The sequence below is a fragment of the Mytilus galloprovincialis genome, chromosome 6, assembly GCF_965363235.1.
Source record: "Mytilus galloprovincialis chromosome 6, xbMytGall1.hap1.1, whole genome shotgun sequence".
Classification (NCBI taxonomy): domain Eukaryota; kingdom Metazoa; phylum Mollusca; class Bivalvia; order Mytilida; family Mytilidae; genus Mytilus; species Mytilus galloprovincialis.
In genome coordinates, this window is record NC_134843.1 from 32,024,902 (window position 1) to 32,048,867 (window position 23,966).

Sequence of the window (23,966 nt, forward strand, 5' to 3'; positions counted from 1 at the left end):
TCATACTACAAAACTTACACAAGTAAACATATGTGTTCCCCCTTTTAGAGCGAGGAAGCTTCTAGTCTGATATTTAATGACGACATACGACATCTGACTGTTGTCCCTCAGTTTCGGGTATTTGTACACGTTCTAGAATACAGTCGTTCATCTGGATCGCTTGTATATTTTGTTGCAACAAAATTTTTTAGAAAGATAAAAAATCACTCAAGTTTGAATCAGATGAGCGTATTAAAAATGTTTTATCCGTGTAAGATAAAGTTAAAGTTGAAATAGTTTCCCGTCCATCTTTTAAACTTCAAGCACATTTTGGTTGCATTACAAATTATTTGCTAAAAACGAAATAAAAAAAAATCCAAACCCGTGGAAGCAGAAATCTCAGAACACGATACTGATTTTACTAATTTTATTTTGGCTATTGACAACGATTTATTGGTCATTCCTCATGACACCGTTACTTGATAAATATAGATCATTTCTTCCGGCTGATTCTAATTTAAATATTCTACATGTAAAATGCAGTCTAAACTCATTTATTTCTATAGAAATTCAGTTGTCAAACAACTTCAACAAGTTCTAGGCAAATATAACATAATATTTAGTAGCAAAATAACTATTTAAGATGCCATATAAGCTTCTAGTCAATTGAAAACTGACCTCAAAATCTCAATGTCAACTGTAATAGACACAAATAACGGACAGATATTTCCGCTGCAAGTTTACGTAGAAAAGACATCAAAACTCTAATGAAGACTACCCAACTTCGGATGAATTGTCTCTTCCTTCTTAATTTAGTCAATGCCTTCGTATTTATTGCAATTCATTCTATGGTTACTCAATGAAACTGCATACAGCCAAGATTATTCTCAGGAAATGACACCAGAGAAATTGTGGAAATGCAATTGTTGAGGCAATCGTTTTTTTTACTCCTTTTCATTTAGGATTGGCTTTACAAATGTACCATGAGTTTGGTTCAAAACACCTTGTTGAAACATTGAATGCCAATGGATTTTATGCTTCTTAAAGTAAAGTGCGACGCTATCTAATGTGTTGCCAACCATGAAATTGAGCGAATTCAAGATAGTGTGTACGTCTCGTATAATGTTTCCCCAGCATCTTTGCAGACAAGCATATGGATGTCATCACACCTTCCTAACCCTCCTTTAGATCTCTGTTAAATCTTGGATGAATTGATAGCCTAGGGATGGTTTGAAGCTGGTATTTTTTAGGAACAAATTTCTTCGGACTTCCTACAATATCTTGTCTGTACTTGTAAAGAAAAACTCAAAATAACGTGTTTGCTTTCATCAGAACCTTTCATTTGCAGACCTGTGGCCATGAGTGAAATGTGTAGAAATATTAAAACATGTCTTGTGACGGTTGATGAAAATGAAGATGATGGAGATAACGGTTGATTTGGTATAAAGCTTGTTGCACTGGTACACATGGTTCCATGCCCCAAGGTTTTGGGAGTGTTGGCGTGCCCTTAAAAAAGTTAAACCCCGCCACTATCTGTATGTACCTGTTTCAAGTCACGAGACGGTAATTCAGTGTTTGTCGTTTGTTTCTATATACTATATTTGTTTCTTTCTTATTTATTTTGTACATTAATCAGGCCGTTAGATTTTTGTTTGTTTTACATTATTCATTTCGGGAATTGAAGACTATGCAGTATGAATTTTACTCATTGTTGAAGCCCGTACGGGACCTATAATTGTTTTATGTCTCATTTGGTCTCATTTGGAGAGTTGTCTCATTTGCAATCATATCACATCTTCTTTTTTTTTATATGGAATACTTTTGAAGTTTGTAGTACGTTGCAAGGGAAAAAAGGGGGGATATAGTTACAAAACCTATAATGTAATAGATATTATCCAAAGTTAAATATACAACAAAAGATAATACTATGGTAGCAGTAATAATTGTGAAAAAAACGAAAGCAACAAGTAGTCTATAGAAAAACCTGAAGTATCCGCAAATTCATTTTGAGGTCATATTTGACTGTAGTGTTCTATGGCTTTGGTTTGATACCTCACCCACTATGAAAAATTAATTTAAAAAATAATATTAAAGTATTGTCCTGCATGACACTTGATTTTTACCTGAAATTGATACTTTTCATAAGGTTAAGGTGCTCTAAACATTTTATAGGTTGAAAACTTGATTTTTGAAGTTTTGTTTATAAAACGTCGTTTTAGGAATTTTTTTTGATAAAAAATCTCAATGATTAAGGTTTATGTATAATAACAAACATCACTAAAGCCAAAACAGTATCATTTGTATTTAGGTAGAGTTTAGAAATAGAAAAAAATGTCAAAATTGAAACCCTCCAAAATTTTCACAGATTTTTACATATGACCTTTGACCTCAATTTAAAAAAAATGTGACCATATCAAGTCCTGACGACAGGCATATTATTATAGTACACTATTTCCTCTTTCCAATGATATAATATGTAGGTGTGTGTTCGGTGGGGAGATTAAATTAAAAAAAATCTGCCTTCAGTCACCGCACTAAATGTTACATCAGGTAAATATGCCTCTGATAGTGCAAATGTATATTTTATTGAGGAAAAATACCCGAGTTATAGACAAAAAAGAAATAAATTAAATCAGGTAAAATATGAATAGAAGACAAAGGAAAACAAAGTACCTTTTTTTGAATTGTTCTTTACATAACATTTATTAGATCTTATTAAGCAGCAGGATATTATGGGGGGGGGGGGGGACAGAACACTTAAAGGGGTTAATATATCCAATAGAAATATTCCTGTAAGTTGTATGGTTCAAATTTTTATATTTTTCCGACGTAGTCGGTATAGTTTCGGTTTGTGCCCTTTGAACTTAAGGACGCTTAACTATGGCAACAGAATACGCATGCTCGAAAATCCTTTCTGTGATTGGACAAAATGCTGTCATGGTGGGTGATTTGGTTGTGTTTGAAAAAACGTCTCGTTAATTATATCGTGATGGAAAGCAAGTGAAAAACTATAAATATTTGAACTAGATCTTACAAAGATTTATATTTTTATTAAAATAATTGTTTCTCCAATAGCTCTTTGAATCCGTGACAGCTGTTTATTCGGGACAATTATATAATTATATAATGTTTAATGTAAACATTGTTGTACGAACTTACATGACTTTTAGAACGCACCTACGCATGTGAGATTTGCGCGCGTTTTGGTGAATATAAACAGAAAGATACGAGGACCGGGAATACTGAACACATACAGAGAAAACGTTATTTAAATGGTATCTTTGTGCTTCTGAAGGTTATCGAAATAATAGTTTTAAACATATACTCAAATTTAAATACGTCGGATATCTTTTTTAAAGATAGTTCTTGTTAGAACTCCCGAATGATTTCGAAACAACTACTGATTACACGGAAGCTGGACACATCATAAACCCAACAACACAAAAAGAAATCAATGCGTACGTTTCAGCGAATTTTATTTTGATATACAACGACATCAGTATTGACACATCAGTAACTGTTCTTTCTATAATAGTAGAGCAGGGTATGGTAAGTTGTGCTGTGGTTTGTTCAAGGTCATTAGTCTGTCTGTCATTTGCATATAAGGAAGGTCAATGCAAACTTTATACAGCAGTTTTTAACGATGATATTATTGTGAAAACAGGTCCAAAGGTGTATGAGAGGAATATTTAGTTGTTTTCTGTTGAGTTTATAGAATCATGGAATTTGAATGTAATATATCTCATAGAATTGTTGTGTAGGGTTTAAATAATAAAAAAAGAAAATGATTATGATATAAAAGAACTAAAACAAGACATATTTGTGCCCTTTAGGGTTCATATTTTACGTAATGCAAATTAAACGTGAGTGCTAAAATTGTATATTTTTCTATTTTTCATATGCATAGACAGGTTATAATTTAATGAAATAAGAGGGGCGATACGCAGTCTATTTGAGATCATAAAAAACTCAAAAAGGACTTTTGATTCATTATTTTTTTTAATAAAGTAGATATGTTCAATTTCAAAGGGTTAATTTTCGTTAAATATACATGCTTAGAATTTGCTCATTGGCTAATGGCGACGTGTGATTCTTCAGATAATGACAAAAACTAGAAAACATTGTTTTATATCTGCCAATAAAGCTTCTCTCATTTGATTTTTATGAAATAGGACTTTTTATGTGATTTAGATGGAAAAAACATGAATTGTATATGCTAGATAAATTTATTTATCTCTAAAACGTATTTGAAATTGCTGGAAGAGTGAATTCACACAATCAATCAGAAGGTCAATGAAAAGCAAATATGTGGCATCTGACAACACATGTAATTAGTAGCGTGTCTTTAACATAAAACTATCATTGACATAACAAAGTTTTTCATTTTACTTTTAACCTGGTACAAATCCAGTTTCAAACAATAAAAACATATATCATATCTGCTTTACTTTCCCATTTTCATGTCAGATAGTTCGCTTACCAAGTACAATGCTTTTCGTTCCTTTTGAAATACCACAGCTATGAGAAACATATATTAAATTGAGAAAGTACATTGATAACTTTTACTTGATTTTGTTATATTCATTAGTTATGTTCAACAGACTTAATGAAGTTATTATTCAATATTTCGGCTGGAATTCCCAGCAATCAAAGCCAGGCTTCAATGTTAATGTGAAACTGCCTATTCTAGTGGTGTGAATCAGACGTGGATACTAAAAAAATTAAAGATCTTTTACAGCACTTACAATCTAAGACTCTTTCATCTTACAGTAGTATTAAAACATTTGACTGTTCTACATTGTAAACAAGTATTTCCAATTCCAAACTTAAGGATGAATTGAAAGAGTTGGTATTGCTTTGTTTCAAAAAAAGAATGGTCAATGTAGATACAAGTATCCTGTCTTAGGAAGCGATAAATCCTACTGTGTAAATAATCAATCAGTCTGATTCAGACAAACAATTCTCGGAGACGGACATTAGCAAGATGCTTGATTTATTGATTGACAACACAGTTGTTACGTTTGGAGGATTAGATGTGTTTTTCATCAAACTATTGGCATTCCCATGGGAACTAATTGTGCTCCTATTTTTACCGACTTGTTCCTTTATTCTTAAATGCTGACGTCAAGAATTTCTTAGGAAGAAAGAAAAGAAGTTAGCAATAACCTTCAACTTTACTTTCTGTTATAAAGTTGATGTTATCTCACTAAATCAAAATTTGGATTTTTTGGACTATGTTGAACCGATCTATCCCATTGAACTTGAGTTACAGGATACAACAGATACAGTCTAGTCGACCTCATATCTTGACTTCATCTAAAAATTTGCAATGAAGGTCGATTGAAAGCAAAAATGTAAAACAAAAATTATGTTTTCAGCTTCCCAATTGTGAACTTTTTTTTATTAACATGTATATGTAGCAACATTTAAACAGCGCCTGCATACGTTGTATACATCTCCCAGTTGATACGATATTCCAGGGCTTGTGTTTCCCATCATGATGTCATTGATAAAGGGTTGCTGCTTACAAGAAAGCTGAAGTTAAAATAATTCCTTCGTAAGTTTTACGGACGCTATCACTAGATGGTTGGCTGATAGCAGATATGTTCCTAATTTGACGACGATAACTACAATCCCGCTTTCTTTTTTTCCCGAATGTGACCTACCTTATTGGACTTGTTGCTGGGTATTTACTAACGTGAGCAACACGACGGATTCCACATGCGGAACATCATCTGCTCATCCATCCGGAACACCTGGATTCTTCCGCAACTTTTTTGGTTGGTATCGTTTTGCGCAGTCTTTGTTTTTCTATGTTAAATTTTGTGTACTATTATAAGTTATATGGTTCGCTACTGACCCCTTACGGATCCATAGAGGGTTAGTAAAATCCATAGGGGGTGAGGCCGGAGGCCGAGTCCCCTATGAATTTTATTCACCCTCTATGGATCCGTAGGGGGTCGGTAGTTAACCATATAACGAATTTATCGGATGCTGGACTTTTTCTGCGGCGTTTTGTTGAAAAATAAACAATGAAACACAACAACATTAATAGATTACGTCGCCATTACGGCGTCATGAACCCCATATGAAACTTACTAACCCCATACGGTCTCATAGGGGTCACCAAGTTACGGCGTTTAACCAATCACAACGTGATAATTCATCTGTGGTCCGATAATGTTTGTTTGTTTGTCTTTTCTTTTTGAGTCATGACGTTGTCAGTTTATTTTGAAGTAATGAGTTGGAAAGTCCCTCTGGTATCTTTCGCCTTTCTTTTTCAGCATTCTAAAATAGAAGCTCAGTAAGATGAAATGATTTTGGTTGGATGATTTTATTCATTTTTTTTTGTGTTCTTTTAAATATTGTTTTCTGAAAGTATTACAAAATAAAAAATGCAGAATGAATTACATTAAAAACGATATAACGATGAACACATTTTTATACGTGCGCATATCAAGGAAGATATGAATGAGTAGAGATAAAAGATGGTACCAAATATATAATATAAACAAAAGGTAAAGAACCCAGTAGGGGTGAAGAATAGAAGGAAAGGGTTACATGGAGAAAAAAGCTTCAAGGATGACCACAAGATTGCGGTCAAGAGAAAATTTATATTTATGTTAAAACTTGTTATTTCAAATTTTTTGACGTAATTGTGAAACTGTAATCTTTATTAATAGTTAAGAAAAATTCACCATAAGCATGTGAAAGCAATTAACCAGTAAAGATTTCATATAACTTCAAGTGGGAAGTCAATTATTGGTGTCAAGTGTGTATACATGACTTATAGAAAGTGTTATTACAAACATGTTAAGACATGCAAGGTTTATTTTTAAATATGATGGAAACTCTGAAAGAGTTTGGTATAAAAGAATTACAGCCGAGAATTGACGTCAATTCTGAAGAAAAGCAGTGTGATATAAGGTAAGAATACATTTTGTAGCAATAAGGGAATATTGAGAAATCCCAAACTGTATTCAACTGTATCATAACTTATATAATACGGGTTTGGTTTTTTGGTCATGATCAACCAGTTTCATTTCAAATGATTATAACATTCGTGCTACCTATAGTTGTTAATTTCTATATCATTTTGACCGCTTGTGGAGAGTTGTCTCATTGACAATCATACCACATCTTCTTATTTATATTCATACGAGATGTAAATCAGTACAATACTTCATTAATTGTTTATTTGTCATCAAGCCACCGATTGTCAGACATTATCCGTTATTGAAATGATGAGTTTTGTTATGTCAAATAAGAAAAAAACGATTTGATAATTTTTTGATTTTTCAATATTAAAAATTTTAAGCCATTTGACCTCCATTTGACCACATTTCGACATGTTAAAAAGAAAGAAGCAGAATACAGTCTTTAATCAGTGATTTTCTTTAAATATAGAACAACGTTCAATTTTATCATCAGTATAAGAGGTTTATCAATTGCATATTCCGATTCATACTTTTTATTTCTTTCCAAATTTTGAAATTAAATTCATGAACAAATGAATGGGCATCGAATTGACAATTAATTTTCTTTTCTGCTACTTCGAAATTAATATCGAGAATAAATTATCCTTTTCAAGAGTATTGTAAAAACCGAATAAAGACAGATTTTACTTCAGTGTTATATTTCGAACATAAGTGAAGATCTTTATTTGTTTGATCTATATTTGAATATTCATAAAGAAACCGCAAAAATTATATACTGGAATCAAGTAAAAAAACTCAAAGCCAATTAGTAATAAAACTAGGTTTTATGTCATTATCAATTTAGCAACTTTATATACAAATAATAGGTTTGAGTCTCGGAACCATATGTCTTACAAACCCCATCTAAAGTCGAGACAAAGAACTATTATACATCAACTCTATAATTATTGGACATTATTATCAACTGTCAGTGCCTTTCTATCATTTCTTTAACTTTTAGTTTTATTGCGTGATATCTTTAATTATTTCCTCTTATCAGAATATTCATATCAAGCACCTCATTATCTGCGTTAGTTCAATAGCCTATATGTCTTAACATAATCGGTAAAATTAATGGATTAAAATTATAAAGTTTGATGTAGTAAACTATTTATTTTCTAATGAGGATGACTAAAATAACATTTGAGTAAGTTATGTTTTACTGAGTTTTACCGATTGGGATTTTTAAAATTTTCTTATGTTTGATATTTTCATAATAACATTAACGGTACCAATTTTCCTGCACCAGATGCGCATTTCGACAAGACATGTCTCTTCAGTGATGTTCGTGTCCAAAATATTTTTAATCCAAAGCTTATATAAAAGATGAAAGAGCTATAGTCCAAAAGGTCCAAAAAGTATAGTCAAATCCTTGAAAGGGATCAGAGCTTTGCATGAGGGAGATACATTCCTTACTTTATAATAATTTCTAACATTTTGTAACAGCAAATTTCAATAACACAAACAATCCGTATGTTCATGCCAGTACCGAAGTACTGGCTACTGGGCTGGTGATACCCTCGGGGACTAACAGTCCACCAGCAGAGGCATCGACCCAGTGGTAGTAATAACATTAACGGTACCAATTTTCCTGCACCAGGTGCGCATTTCGACAAGACATTTGTCTTCAGTGATGCTCGTGGCCAAAATATTTGAAATCCAAAACTTATATAAAAGATGAAAGAGCTATAATCCAAAAGGTCCAAAAAGTATAGCCAAATCCTTGAAAGGAATCAGAGCTTTGCATTAACTTCTCTTCGTAAAAAATGTATTTTTATTTGAAATGGTTGTATTAAAATTGACTATGCAGTAGAAATTAAGTCCATCACGATATAGGTGTATCATCAAAATCCCAGAGACTATCATTAAGCCAAGGTTTTGAACTTAGTTACTGTTTGTTGCAAACATATTATAAGGGGATGTATGCATAAGTTTACTTATTTAAGATATGATTATGATGTGTAGGTGTTTATTTTAGGTATATGCTTCATATTTGAATCACTACAGATAAAAATGAAAATATCACTAGCAGTGGGCATTGTAATTTGTTGCGGTATGACGTTTGCTAGAAAAGGAGCTGTGGATCTGATAGTAAAGTCTTTTGAGGTACATTTAGGAGTGTCACAAATGCAATTATTATTTTACATTTTACAAACTTATTCACAAAAATATATAAAGATTTTTTTTTTATTGTAAATGGGTAAGGCAAACGTTGTTGGATTGTCATTCGGTTGGTTAAAATGTTGTTAAACAATACGACAAAAAAATGCATCACACTAGTTTAGAGGATTTTAATCATTGCAAGTAGCAAGAATAGGTTGTCATAGTAATTACTAGAATTATGTTAAAATCTGACTTATGCATCTGTTCACATTGTATTCGAATTAGTTACTTTTGATCATTTAGTGCATTTTGTGTGTATGGATGACCAATAAATTTAAGTATTCAACAAATTCGAAAACACCATATTTGTCAAAAGCGTGAACTAAAATATTTTGGAAAATACCATTTTTCGATCCAACAGAAAATATGAATCTCTGATAATTTTAGTCATGTTTTGAATTCGGGCGTTTTAAAGTTTACAAGTTTGAAGTTGGATGATGAAAATGCATATCTTCAAAAAAATATAATTGTTTGTGTGTGATAACTAGGGTTTATAGTCTTAAACCACTGAAACTTTTTAGTCTGCCCTTTCACGAAATATTTAATTAGATTTTTTTTAAATATTTAAGACTTTTCGAAAATTCCACCTGACAACCGATCAGACAATAGTTTTAAGTTGAATCAATGCAAACAAGATCATTTACTGATGCTCATTAGCTAGTATATACATTTGTCTTTTAAAATGTAAATGAAATATAAGGATCGTAATGGTGCTATGTGGATAAATGTATCGGTTTTCAAGAGCAAAATTGGCAGCGCGTCATCCCTACAATGGTTGCATTTCTACGATTGTGAAAATGAACTGGCGTAATGGGGAGATAATTTATACGAAGTAGAATCCTGACTGAACAGAAAATAAATGCTCATGAAAATTAAATGACTCACTCTTCTTTTATACAGACGAGAATCAAACTAAATGTAATGAAATTAAATTACAGATGCACCAGGCTAGAGTAAAACGATCCACAATGCCTGCTGATATTGAGAGTTCTTTACACACGGTATTCATCAATACAGACGAAAACCATGATGGACATATTACAGTGGACGAGATTATAGACTCTGTCGTTGGTAGCACTGGCCTAAAGATTAACAACAAAATGAGACAGGGCTTCAATGTTGTATTTGGTAATCCACAATATGACCTGAATGAAAACGGATCCCTCGAGGAAAATGGTATGAATTCATTAACGTTAGAACAATACAGACATAGAATAGGTGTTAGATTTATGTGCATTTTCCCTGTTACAGCATATGCTACATAAACAATAGCATTAAGATAATCATCTGTAGACAATCTATATCAAAAAAACGTTTTGAAAACATTATCAGGGCAATAAATTTGCTTCCAAAACTGTCCAGTTCGCGTCACCTTTATGAAAGGTATTTCTAGAAATCATGTCATACAATTTGCATGCTAGACTGTCATCAACTATTTACATTTTTTAAACATGACTATCTACTTTATTTTTTAATGAGCTTGTGCAATACTTAGTTATATGGAACCTAGCAAAGTGAAACAACTTCAGTACATTGTTTGCAAACCTAAGGTCAAACGACCGTTGAAACGAAATACATTTTGTACCCTCTTTAAAAAAAATTCCTGCAGTAAATGCAGCATGTAATAATTAAGACTGATTTCCAATAGTAAGGCAATATTTATAGGATATATTCAATCAGTCTTTAGATAAAAGATAAAGAATATCGAGTACCATGTAATGTACCAAACGTAATATTTATAAATTTCCTGTTTATAAAACTTTGAATTTTTCGAAAAACTAAGGATTTTCTTATCCCAGGCTTAGATTACCTTAGCCGTATTTGACACAACTTTTAAAATTTTCGATCCCCAATGCTCTTCAACTTTGCAGTTGTTTGGCTTTATAAATATTTTGATATGAGCGACACTGATGAGTCTAATGTCGACGAAACGTGCGCCTGGCGTACTAAATTATAATCCTGGTACTTTTGATAACTTTTTAATATAAAAGTATCATTGACATATATATATATATATATATATATATATATATATATATATATATATATATATATATATATATATATATATACTTACAAGTCAATCAATAAGGTTGAGTGATCTATACTAATAATCATAAACAAACCTGATACACTTAAATTCTTTTTTATACGTATCTGATACTTCAAATTAAGTAAGAATATAATGAAACATGAACATATAGAGAAACTGGGCGGACCAACTTATGTTCCAATAATGCTTCTAAATTATCTGATACAAGGCAATGCTAGTTTGCAATTGTGCTTTGGATTTTTATTTTATTTTATTGAAATGACATAAAACTCAAATAAAGAAACACTAATGTACAGGAACAGTTACATTGACGAGTGTAGTAAATTTATTTAAGTTTTTTTTTTGTTTTTTTTTTAAATATATACAAAAAAACAAAGGTCGTTCTGCTAAATATCTACAACCAAGACTGCTTTCATGACATACATACATGGTTCCATGGAGGACAATCAAAACATTGAATTTATTCAAACATGTTTTACAAAACACAATCTTGTTTAATACTCTTATCATTTGGTCTTTGGTATTAAATATGTAGAAAACGTTACACGTTACATGGTTTAGCACACCGTATGGTCAAACTAATAACATTCATATACTATGTAAACTATTACCGCGAGAGACCCGCCAGTTCTTTCATTCAAAGGGAATGTCAACTCTAAATCATACTAAAATTTTTGTAATGAACGATTTAAAAGCTATATACATTTTGTACTAGTAAACACGAAACACAATTTAAGTGTATGAGGAGATTTACTTATGACTGTTGATGAATACATCTATCTCAAAATCAACCCATAATTTTCAATACATATAAACCAGCACGCAATTTGAGAATAAAAACTTCCCCTCTTCACAGTTCCTTATTTCCTCAACAACAACAACAACAACAACAACAACAACAACAACAACAACAACAACAACAACAACAACAACAATTATGATAACACTAGCCTTTTATGTTGATTACTTTGTTAATTGTTTTAGAATCAGTACATGTACCAAAAAAAAAAAAAACCCAAAAAACCCACACGCACACAAAGCAAAAGAACAGCGCTTTGATTGCTGTTTGTCATCCTAAAGTCACAGTGGCCTACTTCGATTCGTCCAACTCGGGTTAGTAGAGTATATCGAGTTTACTCGACTGACAACCGAACCCCCCGTGTTTGACCTTTTGAACCTACCCGAGTTAACTCGACATCAACCCCGGGTCGGGACAGGTTTAGTCGAGTTTCAAGATGGCGTCAAGTAGTTGCAACAAATAAAAGTGATACAAATAAACTGGTATTTGACAAAATACAGCCGAAGAATAAAGCTGACAAGGGGAATTAAGTATTGCCTGTATTTCGGAATCAGCCAATATTGTTCATGTGTATATCAGCTGTCGGTGGTGGTTAGAAATAAAATAGAAATTATTTTTTTTTCTTTGAACGATTTTTTTTTCAACTTTTTTTTAATTCATTAACAAACTGTTTTTCAAAAGCAAACAGGATCAGGACTTTTCTTTATGAAACACTATGTAATATTTTTTTTTATTTTAATGCTCAGCAGAAACAATTTTTTCACCTCCCTTATAATAGTTAACTCGATGGAAGAGTTTTGACTTCGATTCGGAACGGTTGCGCACATGAGTATTAGCACTGACCTTTCAACTAGAGTTAACCCGAGTTGGACGAATCGAAGTAGGACAGTGAGGCCTTCAACACGGAGAAAGATAAACCTCTCAGTTAGACAGGAGTACAGTAAAAAGTAAAATAACAAAAATACCGAACTCCGAGGAAAATTCAAAACGGCAAATCCATAATCAAAGGCGCAAAAGCATTACACGAATGGATTGCAACAGTCATATTCCTGATTTGGTAAATGCATTTTCTTACGGTGGATTAAACCTGGTTTTCTAGGTAGCTATACCTCTCACTTGTATGACAGTGGCATAAAATTCCAAAATATCAAAAATGATGTGTGACATTATTGGTTTTTTCATAGTCAATTTCTTATATCTGAAAGATTACTCCCTTGTTTTTTTTTAGAATATGCTGAACTGATTAAATCTGGAATGAGAATGTGAATGGGAGTGCAGAAAAGAAAAGCTGAGAAATTGCATTGATGGGGACAGAACATGAATGTGACAATACATTTGCTTAAAACAGTGGATCTGTAATTGTTAGCAATACAGTATAATAACATGTAAAGTAATATCGTTTGCATTGTCTGACATTTAAGAAATAAATGATCCTAAAATGTAATCTGAATTTACAAAGTCACAAAAAACAAATTTGATCATTTAAGGTTTAATTTTTATATATATATATATATATTTACACTTTAATATTTTGAAGCTCCTTATAGCGGCTTCTAGGTGTAATACCACCATTGATTTCCCCGTATTAGTATTTGTTAAATTTGCCTTTTTCAAAATATTGTGCAGAATTAATCTATATTTCAAATAAAGAAATACTTGACATGAGTAAGGTTTTATCTTGTCCAGTAGTATAGAAAAAAATTCACATAACATTCCATTGCATATAAGTTAACCAATCAAATATTCACTTTGAAATTAAAATCTAGTTGTCGTCTTGTTTAAACATACTTCATTGAATATACTCTGAAAACCAAGATGCAGAACATCAACACGTTGTTAATGATGATAGTTTGCGATATACTAGCAATATCCAAACATACTTTTCCTTTAAAAAAACCTGAATTTGAAACTATGCTAATGTTGATCCACAGCGGACCTTAATACTTTTTATCAGTACTTAAAAAGTAGACATAAAGATAAAATACATTTGTTTGAATAATGTGTATTTTAAACAGAAAAAGACGAAGACAAATGATAACCTTTCTAACTAGGGTGAAGGACAATGACTCTATATTTTACAGGAAGTTGAAATGCGCAATGCAATCACAACTTATTTTCAATAGACACAGACAATTATCTTGAATGGACCGTCAAACTTTGCTTATTTCCACCTTTGATTCTGTTGTTAGCATCTATTTGTTTTAATAGGTACAGTAATTGTATTGAACAAAATCATTCCTCTTCGCCGCAAAGTTTATAGATAATGCATATGATGCCGTTGACTGAATATGAAAGTGTATATGTAGTTGTCTCCCTTACTAGTATAATCAGTTTCAGAATGTTCATTTTTATTTCCCTTGTTTAAAACTGTAAATTTCATGTTTCTTTATTTAATGATTTACATGATGCTTATTCAGCACATATTTGTGAAATTGAATAGATATTAGTATTTTGAATTCATTGAATAAAGATGTTTATTTGTATTCTAAAGTTTAGTATTTGCATTGACGCAAATCATTTATAACCTCCTTTGACAGACTGAGGCCTCTACTGTTATATGACTGGTTTGGTTCAATTACATTGACCTGTCTGAGGTCTGAGGGATATAGTCCAACCAATGAAAGCTGTAATGAATGAAAATCTTTCTTTAATTCATTTGTCTTCAACAGTTGCTTAGATATGAGACCCCCCTCTCAAATTTTGTTTTAATTGAAATTTTAATCAATCTTGAAGAAACTAGTATGATCCCCACTTAAAAAAAGAAAGAAGAAAAATCCCCCACCTCCCATTTTTTTTAATTAAAGAATTTCAAAAATATATCAATCCACCAAACAAGATAGATTTTTTGAGGTGGTATAAACTATTACAGAGAAAATGATTTCGTTCTTTGCTTGATGATTGATGAAACAGACTATACTTAATAAAAATAGTGAATGAAGACATTGAGTTATTCCTCTTAGTATAAGAAAATGTCAAAGAAAAACTCTGGTTGTTCCCCTTGTATCTATTTGTTGTTTATAAACAAACACAATGAAATACTCTTTTCTCAGGCGTGCAAGAAAATACAACCACATGTTTGGTTTTATTTTGCTCTAATTGTAGATGACTGTATAAAAAAAAAAAAAAAAAAAAAAAATCAGTGGTTTATTTTGATATTTACAAAATTAACTAGAAATTCTACTAATGATCAAATACATCCGACTTCTTCAAGGGAGGTAGTTTACTGCATCTATACTTTAACTCTCAAGTATTGGTCGGATATAGGAAATGTAATTGTTGTGGACGTCTTGTGGTCATGGCAATGCAATAACTGTTACGGATCCTTTACGAATTCCTATGCATATTTACGCCTATGCACTTATGTAACACAAAATTTGTTCCGGCATGAATTTCATAGGAAATATGATCCACCTGAATTAATATGACTGAAAATATGTTCCAGTGCTGTAAAAAATCATAGCTCCATGAATTTTGTTCCAATTAATAATTAAAGTTTTAAAAAGTTAATTAAGTTCCTGTGATAATAAGTTTAAAACGAACATGTACATATTTCATAAACATAAATGAATACTCAAACCTTTTTTTTACAGTAAATAAGTACCTTGGCAACATATTCCACAGCGAAACATTTTCTTGTTATGTTTAAACTATGATGCAATCCTAATGCTATACTAGTATGTTTACATGGGATACATTTGCAATTGAAGGCATGAGTGTAACTATAGGATGAATATAAGAATAAAAAAGTCATGTTTCATAATTTGTAAATTTATGTTTTATGTGGTATGCCTCCTTGGTTCTTGTTAACAGTCAATACCCCGTGTTCTATTCATCATTGGTCATACATGAACTAAGATCATGGTACAGTTTCAAAAAAGTTTTTCTTTTGTTTCTACATGTCTTTTAATATTATTGATCACTCTCTTTGTCCTTTTCAAATAAGTACATACGTTCGTCTTCAACTATACTTTTTTCTAAATGATTTTTTTTATTCAATTTTTTTCTGGCTCAGAAGTGTTATTTTTTTTACGGAGAATATAATTAAACATTCGTTTTTCTCCACAGAATCCGAATTGGATCATTTACAATTTTTATTCATTTTATTATTAATATATTACTAATTTTTGTAATGCACTTGAATGATAACTTTAAACTCACTGATGACAGATGTTCATTATATAAGATAATTTGTTTATCAGTGGAACATATTAGACAGACAAAGAACTTATTTCACCAGGTGAGGAACAAATCTCGCAAACCAAAAAGTTGTTTCACCAGCTAAGTAACAAATCTCATAAACCCAGAACTTATTTCAATAGGTAAGGAACAAAGGACAAGGTACGATAAGCATCAGAGAACGGCCCCTAATTTCGTTCAAATTAAAAGTGACCTGCCATTAATTATAATACATTATTTTTAAAGTTTAAAACCTATATTTTTGTAAACATCAATAGATTTTTCAACTTCCGCTGATATTATTCATGCTCTGTTGCTGTAAAGACCTCAAGATTCGCAAAAAAGGTCAGAAAAATGGCAGTTTCTAAACCTTTTTCTGCATTTTAAACTATGAGCGTACCTACGACCCACAATCATATTTATACCAGACATTCCTTGAACATAAATGTTGATGCAGTTCAAATATTTTAGTGAGTCGTAAGTACGCTCATAGTTAAAAATTCAAAAAAGTGACAAAAATCGTCGGTAGTTTTCATTGAATCATCGAAATTTTTAACCGAATTGCGGACCGGAGATGATTTCCGGTATTTACTGGATCCGACGGAAATGTATTCGTGGTACGTTATAATAATGGCTAGTTTATTCAGGACGAAAAATAAACATATTTGAGACAGGAAAACAGGATATTCCTGTATAATTCATTATTCTTGAATTTAAAGTAACATTTTAGCAGACCGTCGAAATTTGACCCAAATTAGACGGAACTGTGACAAACTTCAGAGAAATTCTGGGAACGTAATTGTGAGTGAATATAATAACTGGTTCATACTCAAACAGTGCATATACTTATTTTGTTTCATAATTGACGAAATCGTCAACCTGGAATGTTTTAATCTCCGATGACACTTTTGTGAAAAGTGCTTTCTTTCACGTCCGCATTTCTACCAAGTATGGCATGCCAAGTTAACATTTTAGACAATCATTTAATATAAATTTTTATACAGATGGCGATGGCGAAATAAACTACAGAACTGTGAATAATAACATACATTGTAATTCATATGACATAAGAAGACACAATGTGACAATTTTAATTAGTTAATTGTGTAAGTATAACAATAATCAAGATTAAACAAAACTATCCAACACTTTTATGATCTAAATTATGTATCTTGAGTTATGTTTTGGTCATGGTGTTGAATTTATTGGACTTATTATTTGTAATTGTCACCCGCCTTCCCGTTGTTCTATCTTGACGACAACGCGTGCTACTTCGTATTTCTTGTTTGCAAATCATTCTCTACATATCTTTTCATTAAAATTTGCATGCATAAAGTATTTGTCACTGGACGGTCAGGAAACAACATTCAATCAATCATATGTCTTCTTAAATAACAGCACTACATGTAGAATGAATTTAAACATATTCAAAAGAATAAAAATAAGTATTGAATATGAAAGGAATAAAACGCATCATAATTAAAGACATCTTGATTGTAAGACGTGTGTTTCGCATACAAAAGACTCATCAGTGACGGTCGAATAAAAAAATGTCAAAAGACCATAAAAGGCTCAATATTCCGTTTTTTTTTTTGCGATATACAGCTAATAAAGGTTATTTATTCCTGAATATATTATCCGTAGTTTTTGCAAACAATATAAAGTTTTGTAAACAGTTAATTCATATAATTGACTATTTTAATAATAATTCATGTTTACACAAAGTGCTAACTTTTGGACATCGTGTTGCTGCATGGGTTGTTTGTTTCATTAATTTTTATTGTGCTATAGCTAAAAAGGTTACAGTCCACAGGAAGACATATTACCCTAACTTGACACTCCGATCCAACTAGTCTTTGTTCTTACCCCTTAATGCCAATTGATTAACAGAAATCAGCAAATACCGATTTTTGAGTCTTAGGTTTGACCAGGCCGGTGTCAGAACCCACGATATCAGGCGTTTTAATTCATTTATTATATTTATTTAATTGTACAATGAATTAATAAAAGGGTGCATACTGTAAGAATCCATCTTATATGAATCCACGCTTAAACATACACATCCACCCAAAAGAAATAACTTTTGCAACATATATAGAAATAAGAAGATGATACTACTCTCCTTCCAGGACACAACATGTAAAAAGTAAACAATTATAGGTCAAAGTACGACCTTTAACACAGAGCTTTGGCTTACACCGACCAGCAAGCTATCAAGGAAACACAAGTGACTAATGTAGAAATTCAAACAGGAAAACCAACGGTTTAATCTTTATATAAAAAAAAACTAGAAACGAGGAACACGTATGAACCAAAACAACCACCGAACAGGTTCCTTACTTGTTGCAAACAAACACAGCAGGTGAAAACGTTTAAACAGGCGACAACCTTCACCCTAACCCGAACTTATATACTTTTATTAGTAACTTGCATGTCCAATTATAACTGTAGTTCATTTTGATAAACAAATTACAAAAACACAAAAACAAAACGAAACAATACAAAATGCAACTTAATCAAAATACATGCATTTTACATGATATTTCACAAATCATTTGACACTGACAGGAAAGTGAAAACATTTTTCGTCATTGCCAGTATCCACATCATAATTACAGATAACAAAAATGTTCCATAGATATAGGAAGATGTGGTGTGAGTGCCAATGATACAACTCTCCATCAAAATAACAATTTATAAAAGTAAACCATAATAGGTCAATGTACGGCCTTTAACACGGGGCCTTGGCTCACACCGAACAACAAGCTATAAAGGTCCCCAAAATTACTACTGTAAAACCATTCAAACCATAGTCCATTTCATCGTGAAAGAAACATCAGTTTATTCTGTTCTCAGTTTTCACTTGTCTTTGTCAATTTTCCCTGGCTTCCAAGATGAAATGAATGGATGCATTATGTTAAACATAACTATTCTTCTTCTTTTTTGGAATTTTATTCTCATACACACTTGTCCGGGTCTACACTTATTTAGATTTTATACATTGACTTATGATATTTGGCATACAGTGTATAGCCATGACAGTCTAATATCATTATGACATTTACCGTTGATCTCAAGATACAATTAAATGACCTTTAACTTTCATGGTTAAGGTGGTATGGGTGTCTTCCTCCATCTTGGATTGTAAAAAACAGAGAATCAAAGGTCCAGATTTTCCATCAAGTTAGCAAAATTTGATGCACGAATGCAGATGTTTAATGTACATTTTCATTTAAAAGTACCAATTTATAAGATTATAACTTCTAAATATTGATATTTTTGCAAATGTTAATTTTTTTTGGTTGTTTTTATCTTTTTTAAAAATTGGCATTTTAAGGGGAGGTAACTCTAAAAAAGTGCATTTGTTGAAGGATTCTGTATGGAATTTTCCTATTTTGTATTTTATCCGGAAAAAACGTACGGTGACCCTACCTTTTCTTTTGATATTCTCAAAGCAGTGTCTGAAAGCTATCTTTTCCTGAAGTATTTAACAATTCTATCATTTTGTTTAGTTTCTAATCACAAAATGGTGTTTTTTCCTGTATAATCCATACAAAATGTGTCATTTTGTCCCGTCCTGTAGCTTGAGAAAATACGCGGTGACCTATCATTTTTATTATATTTTTCAACATGTATCAATAGATACAACGTTTTGGCAAAGTATGAACAAATTCTATCATTTTTATTTTAGACTCCCATACCACCTTAAATGATTGTCCAACCCTTAAACCATATATATATATATTCTTACAGGCTATGCCATTTTTTTTACTGCACAATAGGATTAATTTCTTAGGTCAATTAATGCCTCGTTAATAACTTCAAAAATGATTTAAACACCACCCTTTTTGCCTTGATAAGTCGTTTCTAATTCACTATAGGTTTTGTACCCATGCAGAGGACACATTCCAATTCCAACCCCTACATCATATTAATTCGTAATTGCCTGGATTAGACATTTTATTCCACACTATGTGTCTGTATGTGGTACAAGTCACGTCTCTTTGATTCCATTAACTGTTAAGTATCTTTGAAAGCTGTTCAAACTCATCTCAAATTATTAAATCCTATATATTCTTGTTTTCATGAAAAAACTTTCACATTAAAAGTCAAACAAAGGTGTTGTAGTGGTCTACAATTTAAAAAAAAAATGTTTGCTGTTGCTAAGCAAGATGTGGGATTCTATACTCGATATAGAATTCGTCCAAAAAATAATGATAATCTAGATGTTTATATTATAGTGTAACACAGTATTAGGAAGCATATTCCTAAGAAATAACTAAGTTCATACTTCAAAAAATATAAAGAACCTATTATTGCATAGTTGATATGCACTTGTTATGTATCTTAGTTGTTGATCAGCGTGTAGTGACCTACAATTGAACTAAGTGTTCATTTCTAACTAAACATGTTCACAAACAGACAATCTGCATTGCATTCAATTTAATTTGTTCAATATAATGACTAATTGATTTGTAGTTGGCTTTAATTCAAACATGTTTTGCTGTTGCTAAGCAACACTTGTGTTGCTATGCTCAATACGAAATTTGTAAAGAATAAAAAAAGATGTATATGAAAAAATATTGGAATGAAACTCCAAATGGAAAGAAAAATCTTCAAACAACTGGTTAATTCATACTTAAGAGTGGCAAGCACCAATTTTTTAACCGTTGCTAGGCAACATTTCTGTTGCCAAGGTTGTTTTAAACATATAATAAACAAATTTAAAGGGTATTTTCATTTGTGACTTCAAGTTCTTCTTGGACAAACAATATTATTTGCAAATATTTAAATTTTTACTGATAAAGCAATTATTAGGTGATAATTTTCATTCTTAATAAAAACCGTTGCTAGGCAACCTTCCTTTCACCGGAACACAATAAAATCATTATTTTTTCAAGTGTCTACACTAAGACCATCATTGATATCAATATAAACTTATTTGGAGAGGGGGCCAAAAATAGCCCTTATCATACCTTGTCCTTTCACGAACCCTGTACTTATTTAACCAGGTAAAGTGTGGAACCCTTTTTTTTTTATAGAGATGGAACAAATTATATTGAAATTATCAGTGCAAAAAGTTCTCCTAGAACATATTTCCTGTGATATTATTAATTTAGTTTCACTGGGACTTTTTTCACCTAAACAAATTTTGGCTCACACTTAAACCAAGAGTTCCAAATGATGAAGTTGAGATCATTCCTTTGTAAATTTTAGGGACGCTATCACGAGTTGATGACCGTTATGGAATATATGGTTTATATGTCGTAACTTCAATCCCCATCCCTTTTCACGATTATGGCCTACCGAAGTAGACTATTTACCGGATTTGTAATAATATGAGCGACGCGAAGGGTGCCATATGTGCAGCAGGATCTGTTTAACATTTTGGAGCACTTGAGATCAAAATTTGTTTTGTTGGGTTTGTGTTGCTTAGTATTTAGTTTTCTATATTGTGTCTGGTTTGTCTTTTTCATATTAAGACATGGCGGTGTCAGTTTATTTTCGATCTATGAGATTGACTGTCCCTCTGGTATCTTTCGCCCCTCTTTTACACTATGCATCCTGGGATCTCAACCACTTACTCTCTCCAATCGGCCATATAGACTGAACTAATATTTCAGATATATATATATATATACAGTCCGCCAAAGGTTAAGCACCACCTATTTTCATTGCATCGATTTTTTTCCAATTTAAAAAATCAACTATTCCTTGAAAAAAAGAAAACATTCATGTAGCAATTTTACTAACATATGCCATAAACAAACCATCAATATAATGTTTGTCACTTATGACTATGCATTTATGTTTTACGTTAATAGAAAAAAAGTAAAATCACAAAAATGCTGAACTTAGAGGAAAATTAATTCGGAAAGTCCATAATCACATGGCAAAATCATATAACAAAACGCATCAAACACGAATGGACAAGAACTGTCATATTCCTGACTTAGTACAGGCATTATCAAATGTAGAAAATGGTGGATTAAACCTGGTTTTATAGTGCTAACCTTCTAACTTCGACGACAGTCTCATCAAATTCCGTTATATTTACATTGATGCTTTAACTAAACAGTCACAATAAATAAAATAATCAAAATATGGGTACATCAGTCATCATCATATAACAATTTTAAAAGGAACAATTTAACAGAACACAAAAACATCTATCTACATACACATTGATTGATTTGTGTGTCTGACGTCAGAAAATTTTATACGTCACATATCTTTGTCGTTCAATGTGCTGACAAACAATTTTAAAATTTACATAGGCAATGTTAGCATACAGGGTTAAAAATCAAAAGTATGTAAGAACAAATTTGAGAAATAGACCGAGATTTAAAATAGTCCAAACGTTATACATTTTATATAATAGTGTAAATTACACAAATCAGACAGAATTTAAGTTTCACTGTGATTTTATTTTTTTACAACAATTAATCACGCAATATCATTAAAAATTTCCACAAATAATCTTTGGTATGTTTGACAAATTTTAATGTCAATTTTTGAGTCATAAGCATGTGAATTTAGATTTCAGTCAATGGCATCCCAGACCAGTTCGATAAGGTTTATGTATCGATACACGGAAGACCAAAAGACAGTGTAAATGGATTTTTGCTCTTTGGACTCGGTTACAATCATTCCCCTGTGACGTTTAGCGTTGTCATCCATGTACAAGCGTCGTGTCCATGTTATCGCAAGTGGGGGATTATCAAAAATGAGGACCTACAATGTTTTTATGCACTAAATCTCTGTATGTCTGTCCGTTAATGTGACCATACAGATTGTGCATAGCCGGCTTACAACGGTATAAGCAGCAACCCCGTACTGTAATACCACCAGAACCGACTGAAATCATTAGGCAAATGTTGATTTGGTCATAGACCATTTTATTTCCCCACGAAATTCATATTATGGCGTCTACTGGTCGAAACATATTCCGTCCCTCATTTGACCAATGAGCGTTTTGCTAGCTTCTGAAGTTCAAGCATAGATAGTCATTCTCCTATTGAAACCTGCCGAAACAGTTCCTGACTGTTAGGGCATGTCTCTTGACAACACGAATAACTTTTCGATTGCCTCTATGAAGTCGACGGACCAGTGTACGCACACTAATACGACCACCTGTAGAAACATTGCATTTGTAAACGCGCAGATGGCCTTTGATAAAGAGTTGATTGACCGATTTATCGGATTTCAATCTTTTTGATCGTAATGAAATTACTTAGTGTATGTTAAAGGCAATTCATAACATCAAAAATTAATATACTTTTCGCAAGAGTTAAAAAAATATTTCCAGTAAGATATCGGTACCAATTTTTCTGCACCAGATGCGCATTTCGACAATACATGTATCTTCAGTGATGCTCGTGGCCAAAATATTTGAAATCCAAAGCTTATATAAAAGATGAAGAGCTATAATCCAAAAAATCCAAAAAGTAAAGCCAAATCTGTGAAAGGAATCAGTACTTTGCATGAGAGAGATACATTCCTTAATTTATAATAATTTCTAACATTTTGTAACAGCAAGTTTTAATAAAACAAAATATCCGTATTTGCATGCCAATACCGTAGTACAGGCTACTGGGCTGGTGATACCCTCGGAGACATACAGTCCATCAGCAGAGGCATCGACCCAGTGGTAGTAATAACAATAACGGTACCAATTTTTCTGCACCACTTTAATTTGGTGGTCGCCTTTGTCGCTGTGTATCATATTTGTTTTTCGTACATCTTAAATGTTTTAATTAACTGTTGACAAAATGTAGAATTTTTGAAATACTAAGCCTTTCCTACCTCAGGCATAGAT

General features: G+C 31.9%; 1 protein-coding gene across 1 annotated transcript; it reads left to right on the forward strand.

Moving 5' to 3' along the window:
• Positions 1-6,769: 6,769 nt before the first annotated feature.
• LOC143079377 (uncharacterized) lies at positions 6,770-13,415 on the forward strand. The gene is made up of 4 exons (XM_076254662.1): positions 6,770-6,906; positions 8,935-9,062; positions 10,058-10,295; positions 13,200-13,415. Exons 2-4 carry the CDS (start codon positions 8,970-8,972, stop codon positions 13,235-13,237), a joined length of 369 nt encoding a protein of 122 aa, XP_076110777.1. The 5' UTR covers positions 6,770-6,906; positions 8,935-8,969; the 3' UTR covers positions 13,238-13,415.
• Positions 13,416-23,966: the final 10,551 nt, after the last annotated feature.